The 27,987-nt window shown below is 41.4% G+C and overlaps 2 protein-coding genes across 15 annotated transcripts in view; one reads left to right on the top strand and one right to left on the bottom strand.

The window, feature by feature from the left end:
• Positions 1-5,836, bottom strand: part of znf608 (zinc finger protein 608) — a 91,479-nt gene extending 85,643 nt beyond the window's left edge. The window contains exons 1-2 of one of the 10 annotated variants that reach the window (XM_059969680.1): positions 5,821-5,836; positions 3,686-3,771 (exon numbers count right to left, since the gene is read on the bottom strand). Coding sequence is in view for 9 of the 10 variants with exons in the window: in XM_059969675.1 (XP_059825658.1) it covers positions 7-930 (924 nt within the window). In the remaining variant the exon portion in view is untranslated. Of the gene's footprint in view, positions 1-6; positions 1,506-2,081; positions 2,136-2,324; positions 2,467-3,074; positions 3,590-3,685; positions 3,772-5,820 lie in introns of those variants that run through there. The other 9 variants (XM_059969675.1, XM_059969674.1, XM_059969673.1 and 6 more) reach the window with 9 other exon arrangements.
• On the top strand, positions 739-27,967 carry LOC132394036 (uncharacterized). 5 transcript variants are annotated; one of them, XM_059969681.1, is made up of 5 exons: positions 2,649-2,981; positions 5,333-5,549; positions 15,870-15,977; positions 21,558-24,159; positions 27,465-27,967. In XM_059969681.1, exon 4 carries the CDS (start codon positions 21,724-21,726, stop codon positions 23,725-23,727), a length of 2,004 nt encoding a protein of 667 aa, XP_059825664.1. In that variant the 5' UTR covers positions 2,649-2,981; positions 5,333-5,549; positions 15,870-15,977; positions 21,558-21,723; the 3' UTR covers positions 23,728-24,159; positions 27,465-27,967. The 5 variants fall into 5 exon arrangements, 3 of the variants coding, with proteins under 3 accessions (XP_059825664.1, XP_059825665.1, XP_059825666.1); XM_059969682.1 differs by lacking the exon at positions 5,333-5,549; XR_009512147.1 differs by lacking the exons at positions 2,649-2,981; positions 5,333-5,549; positions 21,558-24,159 and adding an exon at positions 739-867.
• Positions 27,968-27,987: the final 20 nt, after the last annotated feature.

The raw sequence follows: 27,987 nt of genomic DNA, 5'->3' as shown, positions 1-27,987 counted from the left end.
GGTTACCTTTTCGGTTTTCAGTTTCTTGATGGGTCGGGCAGCGTCTCCGTCATTTTCTGCATCCTCTTTCTTGGCCACGATAGGGCTGCTGAGGATCCCCGGCTCCAGAGTAGTTTTGATGTCCTGGACCCGGGGCGAGGGCTCTCCGACGCCTCCGCCGCACTGCAGTGAGCTGCTGCCGCCCTTGGGGCCGAAATTAAAGAGGTGCGCGGCGGCTGAGCCCGCTACCGACATGGGGGGCTGGCCCGGTACCGGGTGCACCCCCACATCGTGTTTAGTGTTATCCTTGCGAGATCTGCCACCCTCTTTATCCCGTTTAGAGCCTCCCCTGCCCGAGCCCTTGCCCGGTTTCTCTTCTTTGTTTTTAGTGCAATTGCCAATTGTGTTGTTGCAGTTATTGTTATTATTAATATTATTGCAACCACTGTTGTTGCTGCTGCTAACTGTTTGACCTAGGGCTGAATTCATGCCAGAAACCTCTCCAGGGCGCCCTTGAACTTCCTGCCTCTTGCCAGCACTGCTAATTTCAGGAATCCCATACAGTGAGGCAGAGGAGAGAGATTTATTAGCATCCTTGGAAGTTTTGCTTCTTTTCACTTTGGATTTGCCAGTCTCCTTGTGGGAATTTCCTTGGGGAGGCTGGACGGAAGAGGAGGTGAATTTGAGGCTATCGGAAAGGGCTGCAGCTGCTGCTGCACTAGCACCACTTGGAGCCAAACCCCCGCAGTCCTTGGTGGTGTTGGTTGCAATGGTGTTGTTATTGCTGCTCGAATTATTCATTTCCAATTTCTGCCTGTCTTTCTCCAAATCGGCCTCCAAATCGATGATCAGATTTCCCACTCCAATTTCCCAGTCATCGCCACTGTCGTAAGTATCAACCGCGTTTGAATCAACACATTTACCAGTAGCAATGGAACTGTTCACTGACATCCTGAAGATGAGATCTCTTGGATAAAAATTGGATGAACTTCACTGCTTTGGATCTGGGAGGACATTCGCTTCTCCGCCACGTGTTTCACCCCTTTCAAATGTTTATTTTATATATTTATATCTATATTCCCCTTACTTTCGAGTCACACGATCCACATACACGAATAAATTACTTCCTGTAAAAAGATAAGACTAATAAATCGGTTGTTGGGTACGACCAACATTTTTCTTCTATTAAAAAATCCTTCTGCATGTAGGTCTGGTTTGAACTTCCCAATATTTTAATTTTAAAAATCCAATTACATGCTTTTCTAAAAAAATGTAGATCTTTCGAGTCGCATTTCCCCTGTTGACCTTTGTAATTTCATACCGACCCAAATGGTAGTCGACAGCAATAGCAAAACTCGGAGCTGAAATCTTCCTTGCGAAAAACTAACATATGAGGAAGTTATCATAGTGCAAAAGAGACGCGTTTAAAAATTGCTGAAATGTATCGCCACTCGTTCGCGCTCCATCAGCTCTGCACCAAGGTGGCCCCAGTGACCGCAAATGAGGTTATTTGACAAAGATCAGTGTAGCCATTCAAAGTCTGAAGAGCATGCATCATGGGTAGCTGCAACTCTTACCTTTAAATCATTCATTTAAACATCTCTTCCCCGCATTAGTAGCCCCCACCCCTCCACACGCAAATCTGCAACATTTCGCCATACATCATACATCCTGTACAACTTATGCTCATATCTGAGTAACACGAAATAGAAGAAACGTTTTCCACCTCCTCGCCAAATAAATGTTTCACTTCTTTTCCCTCCTCCTCTTTCTCCTGGCACACAGAACGGATTCGTCCCTTTTTCCCAGCAAACGAAATATATCTTAAAAGTCCACACACGCGTCGAGACTAACAGCATAAAAACTGCATGGGAATATAAATTTAATTGCAAGAATTGTGCACGGATCCAAAAAAAACATTAAAAAGTTTTTAAACTTCAGATTCCATTTTAACCGCACACTTTCGTGATCAGTAAATAATTATGCCATAAAGAGAGAGGGGGAAGAAAAAAAAGGGAAAAAATCTACAGGCGTCCGGTTGAAACAAGACAGAATATGCTAACCCTGGGATAAATTAGTGAAGGGAAAAAAATAGCAGAAACCTGGACTGGATTACACATTCTGTCCGGACGTGGCACCATCGTCTCTCAAAACAGTGTCAAACACACAAATTAAGCGAGGGAAACGACGCCAGTCAATCAAGTGGTAATTTCATAATCGACAGTTTCAAATACAACAAAGCAAGGACCTGAGGGATGGGGGAAGGGAGAGGGAGTGGAGGAGGAATGGGGAAAAATATACAACTAGGACCGGTTTGCTGCAAATGTTGACGATTGTCTGCTTACCATTTTCTGTCATCTTGTACTCGGATTAGGAGCTACACAGTTTAATTAGCTGGCGTTTAGAGCTAAAAGCTGTAATGAATTGTTGATGGATTTGAAGGGGGAGGTTGCAACAACCAACCATCTAAAAGCAGCTATTTTGTTACAGTTCGAGCTTCAATCACGTGAATCCAAGATTCCCTGTAGCTTGACGTGAGAACAAAAATCGGTGACAAGCGTATCAGAAAACTGATCTTGCCTTAGAGGAAAAAAAGAGGGGGGGGTCTGCAGTTTTGAATAGGGGCGAAAAAAAATCTCTTAGGGGGCTGTTATCGACTTGGTCAGAATAAGCACAAATCTTTAGAAAGCGCTGCGTGCCCCTTTCATATCAGCAATTAAACGGGAGGGGGAAGCGTCCGTGATCGACAGTCGTAACTGCTTATTAAAGTCAACTTCAGCAAAACTTGTCGCTATTTACAGGCTCAAGTTAGCACGATTAATTTCCCGAGGAACCAAACACGAAAATCGAAGATTTTTTTTATTTATTTCACTATTTTAATCGTGATCGTAAAATAAATAGGGAAATAGCACGGGATATAACTTTTAAATCAGCAAAGTGAATCAAAACTAATTTCTATTCCATCATAGCTCAATCTTATTCAAAAATAAAAACTCTGGAGGGTGAGTAAAATGAAAAGAGAATTCTCTTGCCAAAATGCGATCTCTGGTGTGATTGATAAAACTTTATCAAAGATTATTGTATAATATACTTACGATCAGTACTGGTTCGATTTTGCCCTGGTCTTCGTGTGAAATGAAATGCATATTTTTTTTGTTTTGTTTTTAAATCTGATCTTGCACTGGTGTGACTGCCTGTGTCCTTCTCTGGCGGTGTATTTTGCTTGGCTTGCTCCCCCTCGTGCCTGTGTGACTATCGGTGTGTTTGGTTGGGTGCTTTGCCTAGCCCTCAGTATGCCTATGTGTTTAACTGGGTGCACTGGCTTGTCCTCACTGTTTGGCTGGGTTGTACTGACTTGTCCTCACAGTGTATGTGTATATGTATTTGCTGTGCATTTCTCTTTCTCTCTCTCTCTCTCGCTCTCTCTCTCTCTCTCTCTCCCTGCTCCTTTGTTTCACAGCTATTCGCCCTGCAGCCACTCAGAGCGCAGCTTTTATGAAACTCAGCCCAGCCATTGGCTGTGCATTTTCGCATCTGTGTGTGCGAGAGAGAGAGAGAGAGAGAGAGAGAGAGCTGAGCTTGCAGCACAAGAGTCAAGTTAGTCTGTGTGTGTGAAAGGAGCTTCCAGCAGAGCCAGCACTGGAGCGTTCAACTCCCAGCAGTAGAGCGTTTAGCCAACACAGCCAGAAAAAACAGCTACTTTCACCCTTCTCTCGTCACAGCCTCCGGCAGCCAACAGAGCTTGAACCAGCACCCAGCTGAACCAGTTCCAAGTATTTAGTCCGCCAACCACTGCATAAAACAAAGGGTTACAATGATTAAGCCCAAAACACTTCAGTACAAAGCAGCAGACATTTGAATCTGTTTCTCTATTCATCCAGAAGATTTAGGTCATGGTATTTAAATTCATAATAAATGCATCCTCCATCAAGATGGTATATAATCACACCTTTTTAAAGCTACAGCAAACTGTCTTTCCCCAAATCATTTTTGATTATTTCCCTTATTCATCCAGAAAATCCAGATTACAGATGATCCTGATGAAGGATCTCGGCTGGAAACATCGGTTGTTTATTCCTCTCCAACAGATGCTGCCCGACCCGCTGAATTCCTCTGGTATTTTGTGTGTGTGTGTGTAACTGAATTTCAAGCATCTGCAGAGTATCTTGTGTTTATAATTATCAATGATGTTTTTATTAACTGCCCTCCGCACTAATGCCACAATGAAAACAATGCATCACCCAATTTTTCCTGAATATTTTAGTTTTAAATGTTGAACATCACCATTACGAGTCACTATTTATTATAAGTAAGCACATTATGAAATGACTACTCATTGGAACTAGTTTGAATCCACAATGCCTGGAAGCGTACATTTTACTTTGTAATGGGACTATTTCCCTCTATGGTATTTTTTGTTGACCCTAAATTACAACTCTTAGCACTTTGGCATTCCTAATTTAAATGTGCTCTTGTTGTAAGGAGGAGGAACTGTGTGCAAAGTCTAGGTTCAATGTAGATTGATTATCGAAGTACATACATGTCACCATATACAACCCTGAGATGCATTTTCATGCAGACAATCACAGCAATTACAAGAAACACAATAGAATCGATTAATGAAAGACCGCACCCCAAAAGGACCGGCAGCAAATCTGTAAAAAAACACATACTGTGCAAATACGAAAAGAGAAAAAAGAAAAAAAACGATAAATATGGAGAGCATCCGATGAGTCCTTGAAACCGAGTCCATAGGAAATGTCTCTTTAATTTGTATTATTTTAGATAGTTTTTGGTGAGAAAAGATATCGAATTTTAAAAAGAGGTTAAGCGTTATCTCGTGGGCCAAGTCGGTGTGCCATTCAGCAGAGCTTATAGTGTTAGAAACAATCTACGCGATCCCTTAAAATAAAGTTGCCTGAACTACTTTCAGATTATTTATTTCTATCAATATTTCTTTCTTTGGGCCAATGTTTATTAAGTGTGTCCATGTTTGTATGGTGAATACGCCTGCTTACATTTGTGGAGGTTACTTCTTCCCTTGTGTATACATATAGAAAATGTGTGCCTGTTATGTCTCTGAATGATGTATGAGCTGTGGTATTTATTTTGTGCATGCATCATTTATCATATTTGTGCCTGATATGTATATGCATTTTTTTTACTTTTGCACGGGTGTCGGTGCTGTATCATTTTTGTGGTGTACGTTTCTGTTCCTCTATCTGGCTGATGACTTTCATGTGTATTGGTGGATTGGACTAAGATGGATTTGCATTTATATTTGGTGCATGTCTTTGTAAATGTCTATGTGTTTATTGATGTATGTAAATCTTTTTGCTCGTGTTTCTTTTAGGATACCTCCCTCCTTTCACTGCTAGTGGGATCAATCTCATTGTGGCTACTCCTTTTTTGGTACCCTGCTTGGGTGCCTATTCTATCAGAGCACAAAGGATACCCTGATTTAAATCTACAAATTCAGTATGCCGAGAATCAAGTATGAACGTTTTCAATCACCTGAGTAATGAGTTAGGTGCCTGTCTGGTGGATGGTGTGCGTCTCAGCTAGCTGTGGTGTGTAATGTTGGTGCTTTTGTGGAAAGTGAACCGATGTCATATGGTGTTTTTCTGACAACATTGTTTATGTGTGCGCGCTTGTTCTTCGCTATTTGCCCTTGCCCTTCGTGCCTTCCCCACCCGATTTGTAAGATAACACATCAGAGACAATATTTTCAGAGCAAACGTTTGCTCGAGTACAGATCATGCGGGAAGCCTGCTGAAGGCGAATGCGCGATAATCATATCAAAAGAAATCGGTGGCCAGGATACGGCGAGTGTGGACTTACACAAACATACGATCGCCCTCAGTGTCTGCAACCAAACGGCAGCTAGCGATTAGCTGAACTGTGCAAACTCACACGGTGTCATCAGCACATTCTGCAGTGGTCATAGTCTCTGTTTCGTAATAGTTGTTTTGCCCTATGTGTGCGGTTGATAACAATGTTTCTGTTTGGACGTGTTGATTGTGTTTTATTTTGAGCGCACGGCCGTAAACAGCGATCATTTCCTTCCACTGAGTTTTTACTACAAAGGACGATGGAGTGGGGGTTGGGGAGCAACAAAGCTTTCACAATAACCTGACTTGATGTCCGGAAAAATCACATCCAGAGTGGTTTTAACGCTGGTCCTTTCTTGTTTCCTAAAACAAAACATTCGCAAAAGAGAATATCTGAAGCTTTCGGTTTTAATTTGAAAATGTGATATTTGTCTAGCCAATGAAATGCAACCTGTGGTGTAAAACATAATTACTTCATTACAAAGTTATCTTATACATCATACTGGCGTAGCTCTTTTCCTTGTTTGACTATGAATAGAGACAATAATGATTTGAGAGAAAGGCATAGGTCACTTTATGATAATAAAATAAAGCAATAAAACGATCATTTGTGAAGTACATTAATCAGTAAATTTTAGTTTCCATGACCCAGAAAATAAGATGCCATTCGCTTAGACTAGACTATATTTGCTCAATACAATTTTTTTCAAATATAACATTAACACATTTTAAATAATATACCACAAAATACCAGAGTGATAGAACCATATTCTTGTTTGTTTAATGCTTCACATATACAGTAAATGAAGATAAATCATGTTCAAAATAAAAACACAAAATGCTGGCAGAACTCAGCAGGCCAGACAGCATCTATGTGAGGAGGTAGTGACGACGTTTCCGGCCGAAACCCTTCATCAGGAGTGAAGTACCATGGGATGGCTGAGAGGGGATAAGAAGTGGGGGGAGGGATGAAGTAGAGAGCTAGGAGGTGATAGGTTGGAGGGAAATGGGCTCGGGGAAGGTGGAGAATTATGGGAAATAAAAGAGAAAGAAAGGTAGGACTGGGGGGAGGTTATAGTGAGGGGGGAAACAGAGAAAGAGAACCAGACTAAAATAACAGATAGGGATGGGGTAAGGGGGGCAGGGGTATCAACGGAGGTCTGTGAGTTGAATGTTCATGCCGACAGGTAGGAGGCTACCTAGGCGGGAGATAAGGTATTGCTCCATCAACCTGCGTGTGGCTTCATCTTGTCGGTAGAGGAGGCCATGGACAGACATGTCGGAGTGGGAGTGGTCTGTGGAATTGAAGTGTGTGGCCACAGGGAGATCCCGCCACTGCTGGAGGACTGAGTGCCGGTGTTCGGCGAAACGGTCTCCCTGTCTGTGGTGGGTCTCCCCAATGTATAAATGGCCACATCGGGAGCACCGGATACAGTATATCACCCCAGTTGACTCGCAGGTGAAGTGGTGCCTCACCTGAAAGGACTGTCGGGGGCCTGGGATGGTGGTGAGGGAAGAAGTGTGGGGGCAGGTGTAGCACTTCTTCCGTTTGCAGGGATGAGTGACCGGAGGGAGGTCGATGGGGATGGATGAATGGACAAGGGAGTCGCGTAGGGAGCGATCCCTGTGGAAAGCCGAGAGTGGGGAGGAGGGGAAGATGTGGTTGGTGGTGGGATCACGTAGGAGGTGGTGGAAGTTACGGAGCATTATACGTTGGATCTGTAGGCTGGTAGGGTGATAGGTGAGGACCAGGGGGACTCTATCCCTGGTGGGCTGGTAGGGGGATGGGGTGAGGGCAGAGGTGCGTGAAATACGGGAGACGTGATGGAGGGCAGAGTTGATAGTAGATGAAGGGAAGCCCCTTTCTTTAAAAAAGGAAGACATCTCCTTTGTCCTAGAATGGAAGGTCTCATCCTGAGAGCAGATGCGGCGGAGGCGGAGGAATTGAGAGAAAGGGGTAGCATTTTTGCAGGAGACAGGGTGGGAGGAGGAATAGTCTAGGTAGCTGTGGGAGTTAGTAGGTTTGTAGTAGACGTCGGTGGATAGGCTGTCTCCAGAGATAGTTTGCAAGCCTCCCGATTTGGACCTTTGGAGAATCACTAAAATTAGTCACGTATCCTTCCTTGGTGCGTGTCTCCGCAACCAACTAACTGCAACGGGCTTCAGGATTTGTTTCCAAGCCTCCCGATTTGGACATTCGGAGGATCACTAAAATTGAGGCCACACACAGGTTGATGGAGCAATACCTTATCTCCCGCCTAGGTAGCCTCCTACTTGCCGGCATGAACATTCAACTCACAGACCTCCGTTGATACCCCTGCCTACCCCCATCCCTATCTATTATTTTAGTCTGGTTCTCTTTCTCTCTCTTTTCTCCCCCCTCACAATAATCTCCCCCAGCCCTACCTTCCTTTCTCTTTAATTTCCCATAATTCTCCACCTTCCCCCAGCCCATTTCCCTCCAGCTTATCACTTCCCAGCTCTCTACTTCATCCCTCCCCCCACTTCTTATTCCCCCCCACCCCTGACCATCCCATGTTACTTCACTCCTGATGAAGGGTTTCGGCCTGAAATGTCGTCACTACCTCCTCCCATAGATGCTGTCTGGCCTGCTGAGTTCTGCTAGCATTTTGTGTTTTTATTTATTTCCAGCATCTGCAGATTCACTCGTGTGCCTATAAATCATGTTCAACAATGTTCATTCTGGATAGATCGCAAATTCTTATTGATCCTTTAACATATTTCCTCACAGGATATTTACGTGTCACAATATATATGGAAGTTTACAACAATAATATGAAAGATTATTGAACCAAAGGATGCTGTAGTTTAAAAGAAATTACAATTCCATTCCTTTCTTTCCTCCATATAAGTCTCCAGTCTAATCTTTGTTCTTAGTTGCTCACACTCCTTATTCATTAATATTATTTTATTTTACAAGCAGCCATTTTCTTTAATTCATAAATAGTTTCAACAGTAGCTTGTGCCAGATTCTGGCCCCCCTCTCTATAGAGAATTTGGTTCATAAACTAGCCTGTAACTCATCATATGTTCTCATTTGTCTCTTTGGTTTTAGTCGGCTTCACTGCACCTGCCAGAGAAAGAAATTAAGTCCTGGCTCCCCGCCCCCTCCTTTGAGTTTGAAGTCATTGTACCAGCATTTGCACTGGGGCTGTAGTCTTTGAACCAAAGTATCCAAGCCAATATATATTAGTTTTAGGCCCAAATATCATTCTTTCCTGATTCATATTCAAAAGTCTACATTTATATATCTGTATTTTGCTTCCTACAGTGGTTGAGATTCCAAGTAAATGCACTGGACCAAGTTCAAAAACCAGATTTAAGCACCAGCAGGGTGACACAGTAATCTGACGTCCCCAGTGACACCTACATTGAGCACATCTCGCTGGCTTTGTCAATAGGTTCAATGTAATTGAAACAAAAAAGCCCTTCCATTCTCATAAATTGTCATTGACAGATGCAACCAGAAGTGTTTTTATTATACAGTGCTGTCTTCTAAACATGTAAATAAAAGTATAAAAACCTGTCTAATTTTATGAATCACTGCTTTAATACATGTCACTACAGAATAATGTAAACATTTAATAGTAGAAATGATATTTTCCTGGGATAATTTTAATTTCTTCAATTGTTTTTTTATTTTTGTCATTTCATTTTTGTTCCTGGAAATGTTAGCAACAGGCAAATTCAGATCTTGGCTTTGAGAAAGATCAGGCAGATTGCAAAGCTAATTTAACAAGCTTGAAGTCTGTTGATTTGAAACAAACCAGTGTAAATGGTATTTGAACCCCACGTTTCTTCCTGCCAGATCACATCCAACCACATTTTAAATTGTTAACGCATGTTGCCCTGTAATTGCTGTATGAACTCATTGACACACTGCCTGGTGCATTCCACCCAATATTTTTCTTACCTATACTTTCCTTGCCTGTGTTACTTTTCCCACTTCCGCTATTTGGCTTGTCCATGAACACTACAGTGCAGCCAAATAGACAACAGAATTGACTTTACTTTGTTTCAGTAATGCTTCAGCACATAGATCAAAAATAGTCCTCAGCATTATCCACCCAAACTTCTTAACTTGTCATATCAATAACATTTGATGATTTTTCGCTCTTAATCTGGAACTTTTCTTCTAAAGGCCCATTTGGGTAAGCAATCATGGGCTTTGGAAATGGAAAGATAGTAAGTTAACACACGTAATTCTCTGCACAAATGTATTACCAGAGGAGGATGAACAATTTTCAAATATTGTGTCACATTTTAAGCAACAAAAATTGCAGGTCATTTCATAAAACATAGGGGAATCAAGGCAAAAGAGGAGATAAAAGAAACTGCAACTGCTGGAAATCTGGAGCGACACACAGTGGAGCTGGATGAATTCAGCAGGTCAGGCAGCATCTATGGAGGGAAATGGACAATTGATGTTTCAAGTCGACTGTTTGTTTTCCACCATAGTTGCTGCCTGGCCCATTGAGCTCTTGCATCCACTTTGTGTGTTGCTAAAAAAAAAATTAGTTTTGTATGTTCACTGGAAAGTTAACCAGATTGCTAGACCATTGATTTTGGGACATTGCTTTGAATTCCATGGCAATGGAGGAATGTAAATTGAAAGCACAATGTACTGAAAACACCGATGCTCGGTCCGCCAGAAAAAGCAGGATCTCCCAGTGGCCACACATTTTAATTCCATGTCCCATTCCCATTCTGATATGTCTATCCATGGCCTCCTCTATTGCCAAAATGAATCCAAAATCAGGTTGGAGGAACAACATCTTATATACTGGCTGGGTAGCCTCCAACCTGATGGCATGAACATTGACTTCTCTAACTTCTGTTAATGCCCCTCCTCCCCTTCTTACACCATCCCTGACATAATTAGTTGTTTGTCTGTTCTCCATCTCCCTCTGGTGCTCCCCCCCCCCCACCTTTCTTTCTCCTGAGGCCTCCCATCCCATGATCCTTTCCCTTCTCCAGCTCTGTATCACTTTCGCCAATCACCTTTCCAGCTCTTAGCTTCATCACACCCCCTCTGGTCTTCTCCTATCATTTTGCATTTCCCCCTCCCCCCACTACTTTCAAATCTCTCACTATCTTTCCTTTCGGTTATTCCTGACGAAGGGTCGCGGCCCGAAACGTCAACAGTGCTTCTCCTTATAGATGTTGCCTGGCCTGCTGTGTTCCACCAGCATTTTGTGTGTGTTGTTTGAATTTCCAGCATCTGCAGATTTCCTCGTATGTACTGGAATTGGTTTATTATTGTCACATGCGCTGAGGTACAGTGTAAAACTTAGTTTTGCAAACCATCTTTAAATGTAATTTCAAATCAAAAGTACATCACGGTGGTACAAGTGAAAAGCAATAAAAACATGCAGAATATAGTGTTACAGTTACGCAGAAAGTGTAATGCAGGTAGACAATAAAATATAATGGCTATGACAAGGTAGATTTGTGAAGTCAGCCGTTTATCTTCATCATAAAAGTCTGTTCAATGGTTTTTTATAACAGCAGGATAGGAGCTGTCCTTGAACCAGGTGGTGTGAGTTTCATGCTTTTGTATTTTCTGCCTGATGGAAGGCTAGAGAAATGAGATGACCAAGGTGGGGATTCTGACTGTTCTTCCAAGGCAGTGAGAAGAGTGGACAGAGTAGGCTGGTTTTCATGAAGAACTGAACTGTGTTCATAGCTCTCTGCTAATTTCTTCCAGGCTTGGGCAGAGGAGTTGCAGTATCAAGCTAAGAAGCATTCATACAAATACATTCTAAGGCACATCTATAAAACCTGATGAAGGTCAGTGAGGGCCTGCCAAATTTCATTAAGCTTCCTGAGGAAGTAGAGTTGCTGGTGTCCTTTCTTTGCCATAGCGTCTACGTGACTGGACCAAGGAAACTAATGTCAGTAATGTAACCATAATATTACCCAAATGTTATTAAAAGATATGAGAGAAGGGAAAGTGCCAGCCTTACCAGATCTGGTCTATGGGTGACTCCAGACACTTGATGTATCCTCCATTCTGGAACAAATATGGGTGAAGAACTGCCAGTGATAAACATAGCCCAGGACAATTAAACTTCCAAAAGTCATAGAGAGATAAAACACAGAAACAGATATTCCAGCCCACTAAGTCCACATTGACCATTAGCTACCCATTACACCAGTCATACATTAGTCTAATGCTTTTTATTCTCTCTGCCTTATCATCTACTTCCTTCACATTCCACTACTCATTGAAAAATAGCAAGTTTTCTGAAGCAGTTATTTCTCGGTACTGCAGTTCTAAACTTGGCAGAAAACTTCATTACAGATTCACAGTCTCCTTCTCTCTACTCTGTTATTCACAGCATCAATACAAACAATCCAACTCCTTCTTCTCCAGCCCTTTATCTTTCCAACCCACCTGGCCTTTCCTATCACCTTTGAGCTATCCTCCTTCCTCTCCCTTCACCTTTTTATTCTGCAGTCTTCCCCCTTCATTTTCAGTCCTGAAGAAGGGGCTCAGTCCAAAATGTTGACCGTTTATTTATTTCCATAGATGCTGCCTGACCTGCTGAGTTCCTCTAGCATGTTGTGTGTGTTTCAATCAATAGACCTATCTCAGTTAGCAAGATCCGCTTATACTGATATAAAGAATATGGTATATGTATCTGCAAAGAAAAAGATGTATTAGTTTGATGTAGACTGGTGTGAACAGTATTTGAAAATTAATTCTCTTTCACTGAAACATTTTAATCTGCTAAATGGTAAAGTAAATAATAGGGGCTTTATACCATTGTATCTTAACTAAATTAATTATTCAGTAGCTTTCTTCATCCTACAATGCTTGATTATATGATTTCTGAAATATATTGTAAGATGTTTGACAATAAGTTATGATTTGAATTTGTCAATGTATATCAACCCTAATTCATTCAAATGGAGTAGTAATTCTGAGGCAAATAATCTGAGTGTCTTGAAGTGCATTTAACCAAATAATGTATGCACTGTGTTGGGGAGAGGAGGTAAAAGGGAGTTAGTGACCAAACAAACAATCTGATTGAAATATTTTTGCAATTCTTTCAAAAATAAGGAGGAAGAAGAATAGAGGAAGTTTGAAAGAACTGGAAGCAAAACAGACAGCAATAAAGGAGTAGACCAGGGTCTAAGCAAAAAAAAAGGGGTATGACCCCTCTGGGACCTATTGGATGAAGCAGCCAATAATAATATCTTACATCAATATTACACCTTAACAAAGGCAACAACATCTTTCATTTATATGCCTTCCTTACCTCAGTACAAATTCCCAAAGCTCTTAAATATACATTAAATAGGACAAAATCATGGAGGTCAATTATTGTTAAATGGATTCAAAGAACCTCACGGAGTTAATGAGGTTTAGCAAGATTCTGATCAACAAATTTAGAATCATGAGTGGAAGTGCAAAGGCCACATCCAAAGACACAGAAAAAGTCAAGACTCAATGTGACGAAGACATGAATTACAGCCTTTATAGAAGTGAGAAGGAGATACAACTGGCATTAGGTATACTCTGTGGGAGGAAATGGCAGATTTTAAATGAACAGTTAAGGGAGTAAACTCTGCTCTAACCTAGTAATACAGAAAACCAGCAGACTATTTAGCAAGGAACTGAGGGAAGGCATGTGGGAACTGATAACAATCAATTTTGTTCCTTCCTTCTCACAAGATATTTTGATTTACCTAACACAATATTAGACAATATTTGGAGATTGAGGCCTGAAGATTTATTGAAAAGTGAATTTTGTGAAGCTGCATTGATATTGATAGTGGACTCCTCGTGAGTCACTGACAAAACTTGGAGAATACCTCAAATGGTTATATAAAATGGGGCTATTTAGATCATAACTATATAGGATTTGTGAGGTGTTAATCTTTGGCTCAGCAATGGAAAGCTGCAAGCTCTGCTGTAAGCAACAATATCTCTGCACCACTCCATCTACCTGCATCTGCTCCTGCTTATTCATGCCATGAGTCATTCACTGCTCCACTGTCAAACTCATTAATGAAAACCATACCAGGATTTGCAACTGATGGAGCCAGTAAGATAGGAAGCCACAAGTATCTGGCTTCTTGGGAGGCATTAGAATCTGTGGTTGCTTGTTTGTGGGACACATGTAGGGACTGGAAATTTGATGCTGTTGACATTTGGTTGCATGATCTTCATTAGGACATATATTTAAATATTACCTACAAGGCACAGATACCAAAAGCTTTCATTTATATAATGTACTTGACAAGCCAAAAAATAAACAAAGGTGTTTTTCAGGGAAGTTATCAAACAACATACAAGACTGCAAAGGTGTGGTAATTAAAATGATAAGTCTGCAAGTGCATCAGTAAATGAGTTAGAAAGAGCAGGAATCTTTGAGGTGATAATAAATCAGAAATTTTGAAAGACCAAGTGATCTTAGGCAATCCTATTGAACATTGCAGCAGGCATGGGGAGAGGAGCTTAATCCTATTTCTGTTGCGTGTATAATTTTAAGTGCATTCTGATTCCAAGTAGAATCTTGAGATTCACACCTGATGGTTACATGGTGATATTAAAAACTATTCTGCCTGATGATAGAAAAATGGAACGCTTTGTAGGAGAGAAGGGTTAGATTGACCTAACGCTTTTAAGAACATAACGGCATTAGAAGTAGGAGCAGGAGTAGGCCATTCGGCCCATCAAGCCTGCTCCGCCATTCAATAAGATCATGGTTGATCTGGCCATGGACTCATCTCCACCCATCTGCCTTTTCCCCATAACCCTTAATTCCCCTACTATGTAAAGATCTATCTAACCTTGTCTTAAATATATTTACTGAGGTAGCCTCCATTGCATCATTGGGCAGAGAATTCCACAGATTTACCACTCTCTGGGCAAAGCAGTTCCTCCTCATCCACTCCCCTAAATTTTGATGTTATGTCCCCTAGTTCTAGTCTCACCTACAGGTAGAAACAACTTTCCTGCCTCTATCCTATCTATCCTATCATAATTTATGATTCTATAAGATCTCCTCTCATTCTTCTGAATTCCAGGGAATACAGTCCCAGGCAACTCAATCTCTCTTCATCTAACCCCCTCATCTCTGGAATCAACCTGGTGAACCTCCTCTACACTGCCTCCAAAACTATATCCTTCCTCAAGTATGGAGACCTGAACTGCACACAATAGTCCAGGTGCGGCCTCACCAGTACCCTGCTCTTAAATTCAATCCCATTAGCAATGAAGGCCAACATTCCATTTGACTTCTTAATAGCCTGCTGCACCTGCAAACCAACCTTTTGTGATCCATGCACAATAACCTAGTAGGTTAAAAGGTCAGCAGTACATCATGGGCTGAAGGGCCTGCACTGTGCTGTAATGTTCTACAAAAACTTGGCATGCAAACTTACTCTTGAGTTGAAAACTATTTTTCCAAAATTTGCAGGAACATAAACTAAATATTTAATACCTTCTACCTCAGGTGATACTAGAGCAGATAGCAGTTTTAAAAACTTAGTTTTAAAGGACATCTTAACAGAGGAAAGAAAGGAAGAGAAGTTTTGGGAAGGAATTTCACAGGTTAGGCCAGCAAACCGCAACGTAAGAGAGATTATACTAAAGGCCAAAGAAGTCAGAATTGGAAAACTGGAGAAGTGTAGGTATCATGGTATGCTATGAATTAAAGGAAATCACAGGGACAGAAGTGAACAAGACAACACAACAAGATGAGACTTTTAAAATTGGGCTGTTGTTTAAATGGGATATTGGATGACCAGGATTTGCTATACGTTATTCATTGTAGCATGGTAGTGTAGCAATCACCGAATGGAGATCAGTTCCTGCTGCTCTTTGTAAGGAGTTTGTATATTCTCCCCATTGGTCTCCTCTGGGTGCTCCGGTTTCCTCAAACATTCCAAATAGATGTAATGGCTGCTCCCAGCACATCCTCTGACTGTGTTGGTCTTTGATGCAAACAACACATTTCACTGTATGTTTTGATGTTTCAGTAAACATGCATGACAAATTAAGCTAATCTTTCTTTTCTTCATTAGAAGAGGAACAAAAGAGTTGACCTCAGATTTACAGAACATAGGAAAAGGAAGCTGAGCCAGCCCTGTACTGGAATAATCTAGGCCAGTGGCAGAAGATTTCAACAGAAGGTAGGCTGAGACAGCGACCAAGTGAGTGAGGCAATATTACATAAGTGAGAACAGGCTGTTTAATGAATATGAGGTCATGATACCAAGTTTGTGAAAAAGCTGGTTACGTTTCCAGAAATAGGGATGAAATCAATGGCTGGAAATACTTCAGATCATAACAATCCTTTTCTCTTGCTGGATCTGCAGGAATCTGAATGCATAAATTCTTGCTCAGTTTTGTCTTAAATTCTTGGGTAAATTCCTCTTAATTTGTTGGTGTTTCAAGAACTTCGGCTGAAGTTGCATTTATAACCTGCTTCATGTTGCAGAACCAACAGTTGGCACCTTAAAGTGGTCTGAATGGGTCCATACATTTTGTGGCATGTTTATCTTGACCACCCACGTGCTCTAAACTGTACTATATCTGACACTGACAAGGCTGGGGAGTTTTCTTTTCCTATGGAGCCAAGATCACTTAAAGCAGCCACAGCTCAGACAAATAAGCACACCTACGACAAGCAGATTTCTGTATGTGGGACAGGCTTTTGGAGTATTAAACAATGTAATTCTCTCGAGCTTCACTTCTTTTGACAATGCCTGCTGTACTAAGGAACTCTAGCTATGTGCTAACATAGTCCTGTCACGAGTGTGACATAAGCTCTTTTCACAACTTTTATTGCACCTTTTTAACTTTGTTTCATAGAACAGGTTTGCTCTAATTGGATGACTCTTGGAAAACTGTATGAAAGTGGTGTGTAGCAATGTTTTAGAAGCATACAGATGCAGGAAGGGTCAGAATCAAATCTTTGCACAGAACTCCAGCAAGGCAAACATCACCTCTAGCAGTGTGTGATCCTTCAAAAATTAATGAACTGAAAATCACAGGCAGCTAGAGTATTTTTTACCTAAATGTACTCTCATTCATTATCCCATGTCAGGAGCCACTAAACACAAAGTTTATTTATCTATCAGCAACAGAAACATCCAACCATTAAAAACGTTTAACTACAGAATTATGACAGGGTATTCACCGAGTTTGTCCTTCCATTGTTGTGATTCTTGAATGAGAATTGTTGGGGCATTGTGGTGCATGCTTTCCTTGCTTGAGTATATCGCCACATTTCTAACATCTACATAAGTAGATAGGTAAATCACTCTTCATATTGTCATTCAAATCAGCTTTTACATTACCTCTAGCAGTAGCCTGACATCCAGAAAAATGCTAGGTTACAAAGGAACGATGCATTGGCAGAGGTACTATCACTCAGATGAAACATTATACCAAGATCCTGCTGCTCCCTCAGATGAAAATAAAACCAGAGCACTTGTCTGAAGAAGTCACAAAACATTTACCCCACATTTTGTTCAGACATCATTATTAAAACAGTGATTACTGCACTGTAGATTGTAAAAGTACACAGGGCTGAATATTAGCTGCTAGGTATCTTACATTCCAAAACTAACTGCACATCAGAAGGACATAATTTGCTCTAAATTGCTTTGGGATTTCCGGAGGTTCTGAAAGATGCTATATAAATGCAAGTCATTTTCCATCCATTTAAATTTGTAGAAATCAATTTGCCTTGTCAAGGGTTCTAGTGGAAGATTACTTGTCTACTTAATTCCTCAGAGATTATATGGATTTTGTGTAAAGATTTACTTTGGGATTCTAAAAACTTTTTTTATTCCCCATGTCTGGTTGACATACTTTTGGAGATTCCTTCACCATGTTGTCAGCCTGCATCCATATTTCAAATATCTTTATAAGAATCATTAAAGTGAAATAGAATTTTTAAAGTGGGTCTGTAGTTTCCCATCAAGTTCTATGAAGTAGCATCTAGAAACTTGGCTTCAGTTCCCAGAGAGGACAGACTTTGGAGATTAAGATGCCCGTGGTATCTGCCTTGTTGATGAGGGCATCTGACTCCCCTTGGACTCAAAACACTGAAGAAACAAAGGCTTACATTTTTTAAAAACTTCTGAAGAGCTTCCCACCCAAAGAAGTGCTTCTGAAGTGTTGTCACAATTGTAAAATTTGAGATACATAATATTATAGGCAAACTCAGACAAGCTGTTTCAGTAATATCGATTGTTTCAACAAGAGGATACAGGAATACTCAAATACTCAGTTGTGGATGGACCAGGGGATTTGTAGTCTGCTGAGGGTTAGATCTGTGGTGTTCAAGGATAGTGATCCAGAGCTACAAGAAGTCCAGGATCAATCTATGTAAGGCTATTTTACAAGTGAAAAAAAACAATTCTGATTGAAGTTAGAGATATAATTGGATAAACGTCAGCTCTGGCAGGGTTTGCAGGCTGTTACTCCCTACAAGGTAAATCTAACATTGTGAATGACTCTGATGCTTCACTTCCAGATAAGCTCAATGCTATTTATGCAAACTTTGAAAGGGGAGAATAGAACCACACCTATGTGAACCCCTGCAGCATCTGGTGATCCTGTAATCTGTGACTCAGTGGATGACATCAGCACATCTTTTGAGAGGATGCACTCTCACAAGGCATCAGGCCCTGATATTCTAACTGGTAGGACAGAGAAAACCTGTGCCAACCAACTGTCCGGAGTGTTCAAGGACATTTTCAATCTCTCACTGCTTCAATCAGAGGTTCCCATCTCGTTTAAAAGGGTGACAATCATACCAGTGCCCAAGAAGAGCAGGGTGAGCTGCCACAATAACTATGCCCAGTAGCACTCACATGTACTGTGTGGCTAGGCATAGCTCAAATACCATCTATAAATTTGCTGACGATACAACCATTGTTGGTAGAATCTCAGATGGTGATGAGAGGGTGTACAGGAGTGAGATATGCCAAATAGTGGAGTGGTGCCGCAGTAACAACCTGGCACTCAACATCAGTATGACGAAAGAACTGACTGTGGACCTCCAGAAGGGTAAGACAAAGGAACACATACCAATCCTCATCGAGGAATCAGAACTGGAGAGAGCGAGCAGTTTCAAGTTTCTGGCAAGGTTCAAGCATTCTGATAGGCTGCATCACTGTCTGGTATGGAGCGTCTACTGCACAGGACCAAAAGAAGTTGCAGAGGGTTGTAAATTTAGTCAGCTCCATCTTGGGTACTAGCCTACAAAGTACCCAGGACATCTTCAAGGAGCGGTGTCTCAGAAAGGCAGTGTCCATTATTAATGATCTCTAGAATCCAGGCCATGTCCTTTTCTCACTGTTACCATCAGGAAGGAAGTACAGAAGCCTGAAGGCACATATTCAGCGATTCAGGAACAGCTTCTTCTCATCTGCCATCTGATTCTTAAATGGGCATTGAACCCTTGGACACTACCTCACTTTTTAAAAAACATATAGGATTTCTGTTTTTTGCACGATTTTAGTCTATTCACTATTTTTGCATAGTGTATAAAGTATACTGAATAAAATTTATTTATTTATTAATTATTATTCTTATTATCTTATTTTTTCTTCTATATTATGTATTGCATTGAAGTACTGCCATGAATTCAACAAATTTCATGTCACATGCTGGTGATATTAAACCCGATTCTGATGATTCTGATTCTGATACATATTCATAGAGAGGTTGGTCATGTCCAGATTCAAATCCTGCCTGAGCAAAGACCTAGGCCTGCTGCAGTTTGTCTATTGCCTCACTAGATCTACAGCGGATGCAACCCCACTGGCTCTGCACTTGGCCTTGCATCACCTGGACAATAGCAATACTTATGTCAGTCTGCTGTTTGTTGACTACAGCTCAGTCACTGTTCAACACCATCATTCCATCAGTACTAGTCAATAAGCTCCAAAACCTGGGCCTCTGTACCTCCCTCTGCAACTGGATTCTTCATTTCCTCACTGGGAGACCACAGTCAGCGCAGATCATAAATAGCACCTCCATCTTGCAAAAAATCAATACCGGCACACTTCAAGGATGCGTGTTTAGCTCACTGCTCTTTTCTCTCTATACCCATGACAGTGTGGGTAGGCACAGCTCACGTATCATCTATAAATTTTCTGATGACTCAACTATTATTGGCAGAATTTCAGATGGTTTTAAGGAAGTGTATAGTAGTGAGATAGATCAGCTGGTTGAGTGGTGTTGTAACAACAACCTTGATGTCAAGGAAGACTATGGAATTGATTGTAGACTTTAAGAAAGAGAAGATTAGGGAACACATACCAGTCCTCATTGAGGAAACAACATTGGAAACAGTGAGCAGCTTCAAGTTTCTGGGTGGCAACATCTCTGAAGATCTAGGTGGGCCCAGCATATTGATGCAATTACAATGGAGGCATGACAGTGGCTACGTTTCACCAGGAGTTTGTGGCGACATCATATGACACAAAAGACTGCAAATTTCTACAGATGTACCATGGACAGCATTCAAACTGGTTGCATCACGGAGGGGCCACTGCACAGGATCGGAAAAAGCTGCAGAAAGTTTGCAAACACAGCCAAATCCATCATGGCCACCAGCCTCACAGCATCTTCAAAAGGCAATGCATCAAAAAAGGTGGCATCCATGATTAAGGACCCACATAACCTAGGACACGCGTCTTCTCATTGCTACCATCAAAGAGGAAGTACACGAGCCTGAAGACACACACTCAGTGCTTTAGGAAGAGCTTCATCCACTCCACCGTCAGATTTCTGAATGGACAACGCATATTACTACGTTTTTTTTGTTCTTTGTTTGAGCTACTTATTTCATTAAAAATGTTAAAACATATTTCTTATCGTAATTTATAGTTTTTAATTATTTATTGCCATGGGATGCTGCCGCAAAGCAATGAATTTCATGACATATGCTAATGATATTAAACCTGATTCAGATTTTGATTCTAATTTCACTTCATTTTTAAATTTTGTATAACTATCATTTAAAATCATTTGCACATTTGTACATAAGTCAGAATAATAAAGTCACATTATTGAGAAATATGATTGGGCTATAATCTTGCCTCAAGACACTTGTCTGAAACCAGGAAGAGCCATTTCTATGGAAAATTTACTTCAGAGCCCGAGTTTTTACTCACTGGACTATGGTTAATGCTTGCTTTTTCCTGATGCTACTATTGTGCTGTCTTTACGACAGTTATTTAGTTTATAATATTTTCGCTTGGTAATTCATTCAATAGTATTTTCTAGTTAGAATTAGAAGTGTTTAAAGTATATTCATTGCATGTAAAATATATCGGCATGCGATGACGTCACATCCGGTTTCGCCGCGTCTTGTGGGAAAACACCGGTTTGAAATTAGCACGAGGGTGGGGGCTTTCCACGAGGCTCACCTGAGCAGAAGTTATCTTGCAGGCATGAGAAATCACAGTGAGAGCAACGCTGTAAGTTAATAGATAATCGATATATTGAACTAAGATGTTAATGCCGATCCTGTTAGAAGTAACGACGGTAGATAATGTTTATGCTTTCGTTAGTTAAAGAGTCACGGATAGTTTGCATGGAAGTGTATTTAAATGGAGCAGGTAAACTCTCCCTGTATACTGCACCTTAGTGTAATGTAGTTATAGTCACCTTTGCAAGTATTTACACTTGAAATGTGATATTAAGGAAGGAACAAATACTGTATCAATCTTGTATTGTTTTATCAACAGTTTTCACCATATGTTAATGTGAAGAGTGAACAGTAAATGGTTAATCTTACTGCGATCTGGTTTGCATTGGCTGTGGTTTATCCGGACGTTAAATTCGGCGTTCGTTACACCCGAAGGAGAACGTTACAGTGAAAAAGCGGCATTATCAGGTGTTTCAAGTGCTGCAATGTCAGCTCAATCCAGCATCAAGTCGACGCCGCCCAGCGACAAGGGCAGTAAACCGACATCAAGTAAGTCCACCCGGGCAAGAGCCAAGGCAGAAGCCGCCAAGGTGCGACTGCGTTACGCCAGACAAGAAGCAGTTTTGAAAATGAAACTGGCCACCAGAGAAGTCGAAATCCAGAAAGAAAGGGCCGCCAGAGAAGCCGAAAGGGCCGCCAGACAGAGAGAAGAGGCTGCCAGAGAAGCCGTAATCCAGAAAGAAAGGGCCGCCAGAGAAGCCGAAGAGGCTGCCAGACAAAGAGAAGAGGCCGCCAGAGAAGCCGAAACCCAGTTGGAAATGGCAAAAATATCAACAGAGTTGCAAGTGCTGCAGCTAGTAAGAGAAGGAGAAGCTGCCATGGCGGAAGCAGAGTACACAGAAGAAGCTGAAGGGTCGCGTGATCTGACCGAAGCAAGATCTACTTTAGAAAGGACCAGACCGGAACGCACAAGCGACTATGTACAATCTCAAACAGACTGGCAGGCTCGTCTCCCCTCTCCATACGTATTCGATAACTTCCCCAGCTACGAGGAACCTCAGAGAGTCACGATTGCATCACATCCATACGAGGAAGGAAATTTACCCTCACGGCTCCGTGATGAAGTCAAGAATGAAAGAACTGACAACGCTCCTTCACCCCCACAACAGGACGGTGGGGAGGGAGAGGTTCACTCCAGGACAACAATTGTCAGCCCGAACTGTACAGAAGTTTGCGGTCAAACTCAGTCAAGCCGTTCTTGTTCCGAGATCTGCCTCACTGAGGTGTACCCTAAAGGAGCCAAAGACAAGGCCATCAAAGCCTATGTGATTCTGGACGATCAGAGCAATCGTTCACTAGTCAGTCCAGAGTTCTTTAAATTGTTCAACATTGAGAGTGAGCGGTTCCCATACTACCTCAAAACTTGCTCAGGCAACATGGAAACCCAAGGAAGGAAGGCAGAAGGCATCCAGATTGAGTCCCTGGATGGTAAAGTCGTCATCTGTCTCCCTCCGCTCTTAGAGTGTAATGAAATCATGAATAACCGCGCTGAGATCCCGACACCAAGTGCGGTGCTACACCAGCCGCATCTCCACCACATCGCCAAACACATCCCAGAACTGGATCCGAAAGCGGAAATACTCCTGCTATTAGGAAGAGATGTTATCCGGGTGCACAAGGTTAGGCAGCAGGTCAATGGACCACACGACGCCCCCTTTGCACAACGCTTGGATCTAGGCTGGGTGGTGATAGGAAGGGTGTGCCCTGAAGACGTACACAAACCGATGGTTAACACACTCAAGACCAATGTGCTAGAGAGTGGCCGCAATTCAACCTTTCAACCCTGCCCGAGTGTCCCGTGCATCAAGGAAGCACAACAAGGCGTTAACAAGCGCGAGGCAAGCGACGAGTCGCTGGGCCAGTCAGTCTTCGCTCAAACGAAGTATGACAACAAACTTGCACAATCAGCTCAAGATACCATTTCTTTAAAAACCAAAGACACCAAGGTCTTCAGAGATGAAGCAAATAATGGGGTTGCCCCATTGCCTATCAGAGAACCATGCCAGCGCTCACCAGATAACAAGGAGCAGGCAGTCAAACAGTTCACGTCCTTACGGAAAACCCGGAAAAGGAAACCTGAGATGCAGCAACACACCCGATTGGCCCACGAGGTACTGTGCACCCTAATGGCAGAGGTCACAGCCATTATAAACGCACAATCATTCCTACCTGTGTCTTCTGACCCAGAAAACCCCTTTATACTTTCACCATCAACGCTCCTTACGCAGAAAGCAGGAACACCTCCTCCACCAGGAGACTTTTCAGACAAGGATTTGTACACAAAGCAATGGAGACAAGTCCAGGCTCTGGCAAATCAGTTCTGGCCTCGCTGGAGACAAAAATATCTACCTTTGTTGCAACAGAGACAAAAGTGGACAGAACCCCACAGGAATCTGGCCAACGGCCAGAATCACTGTTACATTCCCTAGCGGGGATGGACATGTCAGGAAGATCGAATTGAAGACTACCGACCAAGGCGATGTGAAAATTTACCAAAGGCCAGTTACAGAAGTTATTCTACTTCTACCCAATGACTGATTAAGAGACTAAGTTTGTACTCTGCTCATTGTGACCTTACGAAGGTCAAGCGGGGAGTGTGCTGTCTTTACGACAGTTATTTAGTTTATAATATTTTCGCTTAGTAATTCATTCAATAGTATTTTCTAGTTAGAATTAGAAGTGTTTAAAGTATATTCATTGCATGTAAAATATATCGGCATGCGATGACGTCACATCCGGTTTCGCCGCGTCTTGTGGGAAAACACCGGTTTGAAATTAGCGCGAGGGTGGGGGCTTTCCACGAGGCTCACCTGAGCAGAAGTTATCTTGCAGGCATGAGAAATCACAGTGAGAGCAACGCTGTAAGTTAATAGATAATCGATATATTGAACTAAGATGTTAATGCCGATCCTGTTAGAAGTAACGACGGTAGATAATGTTTATGCTTTCGTTAGTTAAAGAGTCGCGGATAGTTTGCATGGAAGTGTATTTAAATGGAGCAGGTAAACTCTCCCTGTATACTGCACCTTAGTGTAATGTAGTTATAGTCACCTTTGCAAGTATTTACACTTGAAATGTGATATTAAGGAAGGAACAAATACTGTATCAATCTTGTATTGTTTTATCAACAGTTTTCACCATATGTTAATGTGAAGAGTGAACAGTAAATGGTTAATCTTACTGCGATCTGGTTTGCATTGGCTGTGGTTTATCCGGACGTTAAATTCGGCGTTCGTTACACCCGAAGGAGAACGTTACAACTATTATTAATCACTGTTTTATTGAGAAAAATGGCATTGTACATACAGTATTAGCAAATCTCCATACATCAGTAATTTAGCAATAGTTTTCCTGAATTTCTTTTTCTCCCCCAAACAAAAAACATTATGATATTTGTACTCAATTTCCCACTTGTGCATTTATACTCAACTACACTTATTTTGTGATTGGTAGAGTAGAATATAATTAAATTATCATAATTGTGAATGATAATAAAACATAAGTAACTTATTTACATTTAGAATTCTATCTATGCACTGACATTTCATGCTTCATTGAGGTGTGATTTATCCCACTCCACCATTCTTATTATTTACTATATTAATTTTGTTTCATATTCTTGCAATAAATGAGAGAACTGATTTCATTCAGGCACAATAGATATAGTTCAAGAGGGAGGGTGCTAAAATTCATAAATAAAGCCACTTCTAATGAATTAAGTATTGATCTTGAAACTTTTAAATACTAAATGAAGATCAGCTTGAAAAAAACTCCAATATATTTCTAAAGAGTGTGGTTGTGTGAATAATATTGAAATCATTAAATGGATTTCTTCCATGTAAAGCCCTCTACTAATTTATACAGCCTCTCCAAGAATCTCCTGTGGCTTCTCAATTCCATTATGGTTATCATCATATACTCACACATTGCTCTTGTACTTCTCCCAAATTCTGTCTCACTTCCTGAGGATCTTTTCCCTTTAAAATAGGAACTTATAGCTTTTAGAAGGAAATTGTTTGACCTATTGTCTCCATGCTGGCTAAAAATGGAATTTAGGTTAATCCAATTCCCGAGCTTAGTCTGTGGCCCCGAGTTTAAGACTCTTCAAGTGCTCATCCGGGTATTTTCTAAAATATGGTAAAGAATTCTGTCTTCACCATCCTTTCTAGGTAACAGTTCTGCACTCTTGGTACTTATTGAGTCAGATAATTCTTTCCTCAACTCCTCTCGAATCCTTTTATCAAAGATTTTAAGTCAATGACCCCTCCCCTCCACCTCCACTCTCCAAGTTACAGATCTCTTTGTCATGCCAAATAGATCCTATCTATATAAATACACCTCCTTTCATTTTTTCTTTGCTTTAAAGGAAACAATCCTAGTTTGATCGGTCCTCCTCATAACTATAAACCTCCAGCCCTGGCAAGATTTTAATAACTATTCTCCATACCTTCTTAACACCTTTGTCAATTTTGTCCTTAAGGAATTTGTGGACTTCATAGTATCCTAATGTTGCAGGTATCTGTTGTTATCTCTTTTCTCCTCCCCAGAATCTTCACCTGATAGACCTCTAGATTTAAAACCACTTGGAACTTTTGAGCACATTTAATTAGTCCATTGACATCTTCCTGTGGCCTGAAGTTTCCTTTCTGAATTCTTGCCATTTTTTATGACTGCATGCTCTAATTCATAACTATTTAACCTTTGAACTTCCTTTGTTCATCCGCTCATAATGGAACAAAGAAGAATTGTTCAAAATGCTCTCAAAATGGTTGTTTTCTTTGGAACCTTCACTGTCACACATCCCTGTCATTTCTTTGAGTAAGGTATTAATATTCTGCTCTTAAACGTCTAAAGCCACATATTAGTGCAAATATAGGATAACAATCATCTGTTCTGGATGGAATGCATCAAGTTCTGTAGAACTTTGTTGTTTCTACTAATGCTGCCTGGTACTCCAGTATCACTGCATAGGACAATGATAACCATGAAAAATTCTGCAGATGCTGGAAATCCAAAGCAACACACATAAAATGCTGGATGAACTCAGTAAGTCAGGAAGCATCTATGGAAATGAATCAACAGTCAACATTTCGGGCTGAGACACTTCTCCAGGACTGGAATGAAAGGGGGAAGACAACCAGAATAAAAAGCTGGGGCAAAGGGAAAGAGGATAGGTAGAAGACAATAGATGAAGCCAGGTTGATAGGGAAGATAAAGGCCTGGAGAGGAAGGAAACTGATAGAAGAGGAGAGTGGACCATAGGGAAAAAAGGAAGGAAGAAGGGACCCGGGGAGGTGTTAGGCAGATGAGAAGAGGTAAAAGGCCAGAGTAACCTTGATAATACTTTGTTCCTCAGTTACTTCTTAACACTAATCGCTGCCTCACATTGTTCACCTCAAACGGCAAATCCAAGTTTTAGTGAACTTCTCATCAAGACCGATCACTATCTCAGCCATCTCTGCTGCTTCCTATAATTCTTTGCTACTTATCTCAAGATTCTGAAACTGCTCTGCATTTTTGACTCAATTATCAGTCTCTCTCTGGTAAAAGTTATTACCAATACTTCTCTTCTTCCAACCCAAATAATTAAGTTGAAGTCATGACTGCTAAACTGTTGATAGAAATTCCTGTTAAATCTGGCAACAGTCTTAATTTTATTTCAGCAATTACTGTGAAAAAGATATGAAAAAGCCTTTGTGCAACCCAAAAAATTATTTTTTCTAAACACAAAATACTCTGCAGATGCTGGGGTCAAAGCTACACGCACAACACGCTGGAGGAACTCAGCAGGTCGGGCAGCATCTGTGGAAACGAACAGTCAATGTTTCGGGCTAAGACTCTTTGAAATTATTTTTCCTCCCCACCCCCCACCTTTTAACTCTACTGCTCATTCTTTTCACTCCAGTCCCGCTGAAGGGTCTTGGCACGAAACGTCGACGGTATTCTTTTTCATAGATGCTGCCTGGCCTGCTGAATTCCTTCAGCATTTTGTGTGTGTTGTTAGATTTCCAGCATCTGCAGATTTCCTCTTGTTTGAAATTATTTTCCCATCAAATGAAGGAGGAGGAGCTTAGGAGGGATAATGGTGCCTAAGGGTGACTCCTTTGCATGCACCTTTGAAAACAGCTCTATTTCTGCCTTTAATATCTTCATTTTTCCCTTTCAGGGTTCTTTTGAAGACCCTGACCTGGAGTTACACGCAGGCTTCGGTTCGTTGTGGGAATGGGACCCATTCTCGAGGTTCCACGACCGGCTGTTATTCTATATGCCAAGGGTTTGGCCTGAGAGTTTCGATCGTGTTTGGAAGCCTAAGATCTTGGGGCTCTGGATATGGACGGATCGAGGGTCAGTGTCACGGCAGGAGACTTGTGTGTCATCGGGAAGGCCGGAAGATCATTTGCTGTGGGCCTGAAGACCCGATCTTCAGACACAGAACTTGACAAAAGTGACAACATGGACTTTTAACATCGTAAACCAGCAGGTTGTTGTTATGTCTCCCACTCGCTGTGAAAATGGGGGACACCTCCCTCTCCCTTTCCAGGAAGAGAGAGAACCTGTGGTTTGTCGAATGTCAGATGAAATGCAAAGCCTTTGGGGTAACTTTGGTCTGTGTCTTTGCTACTGCTTAGCACATGCTTAGGCTCAGTGATGGTACCAGTGCTTGCTTTTTTTTGCTGGTGGGGGGAGGG

This window comes from Hypanus sabinus, chromosome 5, assembly GCF_030144855.1.
Source record: "Hypanus sabinus isolate sHypSab1 chromosome 5, sHypSab1.hap1, whole genome shotgun sequence".
Lineage (NCBI taxonomy): Eukaryota > Metazoa > Chordata > Chondrichthyes > Myliobatiformes > Dasyatidae > Hypanus > Hypanus sabinus.
The sequence above is the reverse complement of the archived record's forward strand: the minus strand, read 5'-3'. Positions and strand labels throughout refer to the sequence as shown.

What these genes read in the sequence shown, in the direction of transcription:
- LOC132394036 (XM_059969682.1), top strand. Translation starts at nt 21,724, where the DNA reads ATGTCAGCTCAATCCAGCATCAAGTCGACGCCGCCCAGCGACAAGGGC.